Source organism: Ichthyophthirius multifiliis, assembly GCF_000220395.1.
Source record: "Ichthyophthirius multifiliis unplaced genomic scaffold scaff_1120509251321, whole genome shotgun sequence".
Classification (NCBI taxonomy): domain Eukaryota; phylum Ciliophora; class Oligohymenophorea; order Hymenostomatida; genus Ichthyophthirius; species Ichthyophthirius multifiliis.
In genome coordinates this window covers 45194-51389 of record NW_004085988.1, presented here as the reverse complement: position 1 = coordinate 51389, position 6196 = coordinate 45194, and the positions used below count along the sequence as shown (strand labels likewise).

General features: G+C 12.8%; 2 protein-coding genes across 2 annotated transcripts, besides 13 other annotated features; both read left to right on the top strand. All coding sequences in view use genetic code 6, as the record gives it.

Moving 5' to 3' along the window:
- Positions 1 to 1611: 1611 nt before the first annotated feature.
- Positions 1612 to 1651: a microsatellite.
- Positions 1652 to 2765: 1114 nt separating this feature from the next.
- IMG5_181140 (hypothetical protein) lies at positions 2766 to 3357 on the top strand. Its single transcript, XM_004027481.1, has 2 exons — positions 2766 to 2947; positions 3044 to 3357. The coding sequence occupies exons 1-2, from the start codon at positions 2883 to 2885 to the stop codon at positions 3147 to 3149; spliced, it is 171 nt and encodes a 56-aa protein (XP_004027530.1). The 5' UTR covers positions 2766 to 2882; the 3' UTR covers positions 3150 to 3357.
- Positions 2995 to 3027: a microsatellite.
- A 189-nt stretch (positions 3358 to 3546) lies between the features above and the next one.
- Positions 3547 to 3613: a microsatellite.
- Positions 3563 to 3607: a microsatellite.
- A 351-nt stretch (positions 3614 to 3964) lies between the features above and the next one.
- Positions 3965 to 4005: a microsatellite.
- Positions 4006 to 4248: 243 nt separating this feature from the next.
- On the top strand, positions 4249 to 5320 carry IMG5_181130 (hypothetical protein; the record flags this gene model as incomplete). Its single annotated transcript, XM_004027480.1, has 2 exons — positions 4249 to 4788; positions 4946 to 5320. 2 exons carry the CDS (start codon positions 4249 to 4251, stop codon positions 5318 to 5320), a joined length of 915 nt encoding a protein of 304 aa, XP_004027529.1.
- Positions 4490 to 4531: a microsatellite.
- Positions 4665 to 4697: a microsatellite.
- Positions 4857 to 4914: a microsatellite.
- Positions 5321 to 5353: 33 nt separating the features above from the next.
- Positions 5354 to 5399: a microsatellite.
- A 119-nt stretch (positions 5400 to 5518) lies between these two features.
- Positions 5519 to 5574: a microsatellite.
- A 233-nt stretch (positions 5575 to 5807) lies between these two features.
- Positions 5808 to 5857: a microsatellite.
- Positions 5827 to 5902: a microsatellite.
- A 19-nt stretch (positions 5903 to 5921) lies between these two features.
- Positions 5922 to 5964: a microsatellite.
- Positions 5965 to 6196: the final 232 nt, after the last annotated feature.

Here is a 6196-nt window from a genome sequence, read left to right as displayed (position 1 = left end):
TATCTTCAATGGATTTTCTTTCTCGTATTCCTTATGCCAGATTATCTAATGATTTATTAAATACGTTTCTTTTTTTTCATAAATTTCAATAAGTTATTTATGTTAATAATTTGGATTTTCCTCTATTTCTTTTTCTAAATAATTCTCTTGATTTGTGCATGTTTTATATATATAAGGCAATTTATCTATATTTTTTTGAGGATTTTCTTAAACGTAATTAAATACTAATTAATATTAGTCATATTCGTTAATTTTTAAATCATTTTATTATTCATTTTTCTTAGTCTATATATACAAAGCTTATTAACATATTTATTTTATTTAATTTAGTTAATTTTAGATAAATTCGTCTTTTGTTTGTTGGGCGTTTAAATTTCCACATGCTTACATTATTAAACTTTGTACTTATTTCACTTTGTCATATATGTCATCATATTTTAATGTTTATATTAAGTTTTTTTTGCCTTATTCTTCGAAATTTTATTAATATTTCATTTTTTTTAAAAAAAAATTATATATTAAATATTGTTTTTTAATGAAAATATTTTTTTTATTTTTTTATATAAAATCATATAAATTAAAAATGAATGTGTTTATATAGATTTTTTTTTAATAATAATTTTCATCATATTTAATTATTAATGAGCCTATAATATTATAAATAATTTAGCCGAATATATTTGTAAAATATTCCATAAAATAATCAAAAATAAATACTATTAAATCCATATACTTTCTAATTATCATTTTTATTAATTTAAAAAAATATACAATAATATATTTATTTTAATTTATAATATATACTATAAAATAATTATAATAATATAATTAAAAATTATAGTTTTAAATAAATTTGATTTTATTAAATTTTATTATTAGTTTTATATTAATAAATATATATAATAATTAACAATGTTATTGATTTTTTTAAAAAAAAATTGATAAAAATTAATATAATTTTTATTATTAAATTAAAAATTTATAAATATTAGCTTAATATATAAAATTAATTAAATAAAAATGTATAACCATTATAAATAAACTAAATTATAAACATAATCTGAAATAAATTCAATTTTTTCTAAAATAAAATATAGGATAATAAAATATGTATAGATACTAATTGGAATGAAAATAATGTTTTTTACTTAATATTATTGATTTGATTAATTTTATTAAAACAATGTATAAGATGTAATAATATATAGCTATATAATTTAATATACTATTTAAATATTTATTATTTATTTTTATATAATCTATATTTTAAAATAAAATATTTATTTTATAATGAATATTAAATCTTATTTTATATTTCTTTTTTATAAACATAAGTTTAATTTATTTTTTTATTAAAAAAGATTATTATAAAATTTTTAGAAGATTAAGTAATTTAAATATGAAATCAATCTAATTAATCTAAAATAAAATATTATATAAAGGGAAAGACTAATATTAAAAATAAATTTAATAATAATAAAAAGAAAACGAATTTTTATAAATAGATAAACTTTTTCAAGAAAAAGAAATAAGCTGTAATTTAAAATGAATAAAAATTGTAAAAATCAAAATATTTTTTAAAATAATAACATATCAATGCATAAGAATAAGAATAAAATATAATATAATAAGCAATATATATATAAAAGAAGAGGTTGAAAATTTTTAAATATAAGTTAGATAAAGCAGAAAAAGAAATATTTGAATATAAGAAATAAATAGAAAATTTCAAAATTAATAAAAATGATTTTTAAAATTTTAAAGAAATATTAAGATTAAACTAAAGAGTAATATTTATTTTTTAAAAAAAGAATTATTTTTTTTCTGTTTAATAATTTTATTATTAATTGATTTGATTTAAAAATATAAATTTTAATATTAAAGTTAGAATCAAATTAACTTAAAAAGAAAATGAACTTTTAAAAATAGAAGATTTAAAATATTAATAATATAAAAACATAGTTTTATTGCAAGTAAAAATATATTTAATAATTTATTCATTTATAAGATAATAATCTTATTTAGTAATAATTTAAAATTGATTAGTAAATTTAAGAAAAAAAATTAATTTGATTCAATTAAAAGGAAAAAAGAAAGAATAGAAACATATTAATGTGTTTTTTATATTATATTCTAATTCTATAATAAAATAAATACAAATTAATACTGTAAAAATATTTATGTATAAGAAAAATAAATAGTATTAATTTAATAACAAAATTAAAATCTAATAAAATAAGATGAATATATAAATAGAGAAATTAATGAATAAAAATAATAATTATAATAATACATTTAAAATTATGAAAACTTGTTAAAGGATTATTAAATTTTAAAATAAAATACGAATGAAAATGAAAATGAAAGCGAATAATAATCATATGTAAAATAGCTTTCTGTTAAAAATATAAAGTTCAATTAAAAAACTCATAATAGATTATATAATAAAACGCTATTAATTAAATAAAAGTTTTTATAAATATTTTTTTATATTTTATTTGAAAATAATTATTACTTTTTATCATAGCTTTTATTATATTTTTTTTAATACTTAATTAACTAAAAAAAAGCAGAAAATAATAAACTTTTTCTTTATTATGATTGAGTTTTCGAAAAAATAATTATGAAAATATAATAAATAACCATGCTTAAAAGTAGTATTTCATTTATTTAAATTAATTATTTTTTATTAGGAAGTAAAATAAAAATCAACTTTAGAATTATAATAAAAGTTTTAAAAAGTAAAAATATTACTTCAAAATATTGAAAATCAAAGTAAAAATATCATTAATTTAAATAAGTAAATACTAAATAAAAATTAATTGTATTTCGAAAAAAATATTGAATTTGAAAAATAAATATAAAACTTGGAAATTTAAGACATGGAAGAAGTCGATGTTATTATCCTAATAGAGAAATTTTCAAAGCTGAATAAAAAACTGACAAAGTTAATATTATATATATTAAATTATTTTAAATAATATACTACACTTTTTATCATTTATTTTTTAATTATATTTTTTTTTATTTTTTAAAAAAATAGATATGGAATTCTAAAAAATTAAAATGGAGATTTCGAAATTCGATTTATATCAAAGATAAGGAAGACTTAGAAATAAAAATTACGAAGTTCTTAATAAAGAACTTGATTATGAAAACTTTGAAAATTAGAATAATTATTGAGTCAATTATAATGGAGAGTTTAAAAATCATAACATGGATTAAGTATTCTTATTTTGTCTAATAGAGAAAAAAAATTAGGTTCTTTCTAAAGTGAAAAGGTTCATGGAGAAGAAACATTTTATAAAAAAAAAGAGCTATTGAAATTGGGTTTTAGTAAATTAATAAATTTATTGGAAAAAATATAAAAAAAAAATTAATAAATGAGAAAAACAAACATAATATAATAATAAAATATTTATGTAATTATTTTATTTAATCAAAATATAATTAATTTTATATATATATATTTTTATATTTTAGATAATATTTGAAATTTATTTGTTGCTTATAAAATTATTAATTGTAGGTCAAAAAATAAAATATTAATATATTTATAATTTTTTTATAATATATTTTATATATTATTATTTTTAGATTATATTTTATAATAGACTATTTTTTATCTTATTTTGTTTATTTTTAATTTTTTTTTTTTTTTAAAAAAAAATATTATATTATAAAAAAAAATTTAAAATTTTTTATTTTTTATCTATATAAATAAATAAAAAAATATAATATATTATATTATACATATTTTTTTTTTTTTTTTTCTGAAAAATAATTACATTATTATAAAATAAATGAATTAATAATAATTAAATTTAAAAAATAAAAATATTCATTAATTGAATATTGTCAATTTAAATTAATAATATAATACTTAACTAAATTCTTAAATTAATAGAAATTATGAAAGACAAAATAATTTAGGTAAAAATTTAATAATAAAATGTTTAAAATATATATATATATTTATATAAACTATAAATATTTTTGTATAAATGTTGTATAATTATATTAAAATATATTTTTTATTAAAAAATAAAAAAAATAGATGAATCTATAGAGCAAGTTTTAAACTAAACATTTAATGATTCAAGTTTAAATTCTAGTTTTTATTAATGGGAATAGGGTTAATTAAACTAAAATTAAATATAAAATTAAAAAAATACATCTTAAAATGATAATATATAATAATAACAATCAAACAAATTTAAAATATAATAAAGTTAACTAGATTTATTAATGAGATAATAATAAAGAAATCAAAATATTATCGAAGAAACTGTAGTTTCGGAATATGTTAGCTAAGGAAGTTAATCAAGTTGTCTTAACTAACCTTCATAAAAAGCATAAGATTTTATACTTGAAAAGCTTTTAAATATAGAAATAAAAAAATAAGAATATTTAAATATTATAGTTGTAGGGGCATAGAGAACTGGAAAAAGTACTTTCATAGATTCATTTTTAATGAAGAATTTCGAAAAATAATGTGAGTTTGAAAAAATCAATAATATAGTTGAAAAAAGGGCAGTAAGTAATGGAAAAAAAATACTTAATTTAAATTTAATAGACACTCCAGGTTACATAATAGGAGAAGGAGTAGAAAATTTTAAAAAATGGTACATAAACATTAAAAATTTTATTGTTGAAAAGGTATTTTTTTTGTATATTGTTATTTTTTTATATTTTATATTATTTTAGTTTGAACATCACTAAGAATATTTAGAAAAGCTTTATAGAACTAAAGAAAGTATATAAAATTTAAATGAATAAGATGAAAGAGTATTTAAATAATATTATTATAAAATGTTATAATAAAAATTTTTAGATTAAATAATTTTTCTTTAAAAATATAAATATATATATATAAATATATAAAAATATATATATATATATATATATATATATTTATTTTTTTTTACTTTTAATTTTTTAAAAGATACATGTATGTTTGTTTTTTTTATCTTTAGATTGTATAAAATAAACTGATTTGTATATAATTAAAAAGCTATAAAAATATGTAAATATAATTCCTGTTATTTCTAGAGGAGATTTATATTAATATTCAGAATTAAAATAGATTAAATAAGAATTATAAAAAAAGCTATATAATAATAAATATAATGGTTTAATTTTGATGCTGTACTAAAGAATTATCCAGCATCTATTAACATTTTAAACGGATATTTAGGAAGATGTCCACCTTTTTTAATTGTATCTGGTAAAAGATAATATAATTGGGGAATATGTGATTATGAAAATCCAAAACATTCAGATTTTATATTATTAAAAGAGTTATTAATAGGAGATTTGAATTATGAATTCATTAAGTTAACTGAATACTTTTTTAAAAAATATATAGATTTTAAAATTAAAAAATAAAAGTTTTAAAAAAGATTAATAGGATCAATTATAGCGTTTTTTGGAATTACTGCAGGAATATTTTTTTAAAAAAAAGGAATTTTAAAATTATGATAATAAATACTTTAAAATATTTATAATGTAAATTACTAATATATTATAATTTACAAATATATTTAAATATATAATAATCTATATAATATTTTATATTAATATTCACTTTTGTTACTTTTTATAAAAAAAATTATATATTTTTATTAATTTGTTTAAAATATAAAAAATAAAAAGCTAATAACACTTAGTAAATTAATTTGTTTTTTGCTTTTAAAGAAAAATATACAATATTAATTTATAAAATTAAAAAAAAAAATATACTAATTTTAATAAATATTTTTTTTTAATTAATTTATTTAAATATATAAAAATAAAAATAAATTAAAAAATATATATATATAATTTTAAATATATTATATATTTATAAATAAATATAAATATATATAATTTTATAATTAATTAATTAATTATATAATTATAAAACATTTTAATACTGATACATATATATTTATTAATATTTATTTAATAATAAATATTTTAATATTATTATTCTTTTTATCTATTATAATTTTTTAAATTAACATTAATTTTAATTAATATTTTATATTTCTATGCGTATTTATATATATATATATTTTATAATAATAAAATAAAAAATAATAATTTAGCTAAATTAAAAAAATATACAAATTTTGTTTAAATATGGATGATGTTATATAAAATGAGAAAATAAGCAAAAAGTAATTTTATTAAGAAATGTAGAATTTATTATTAT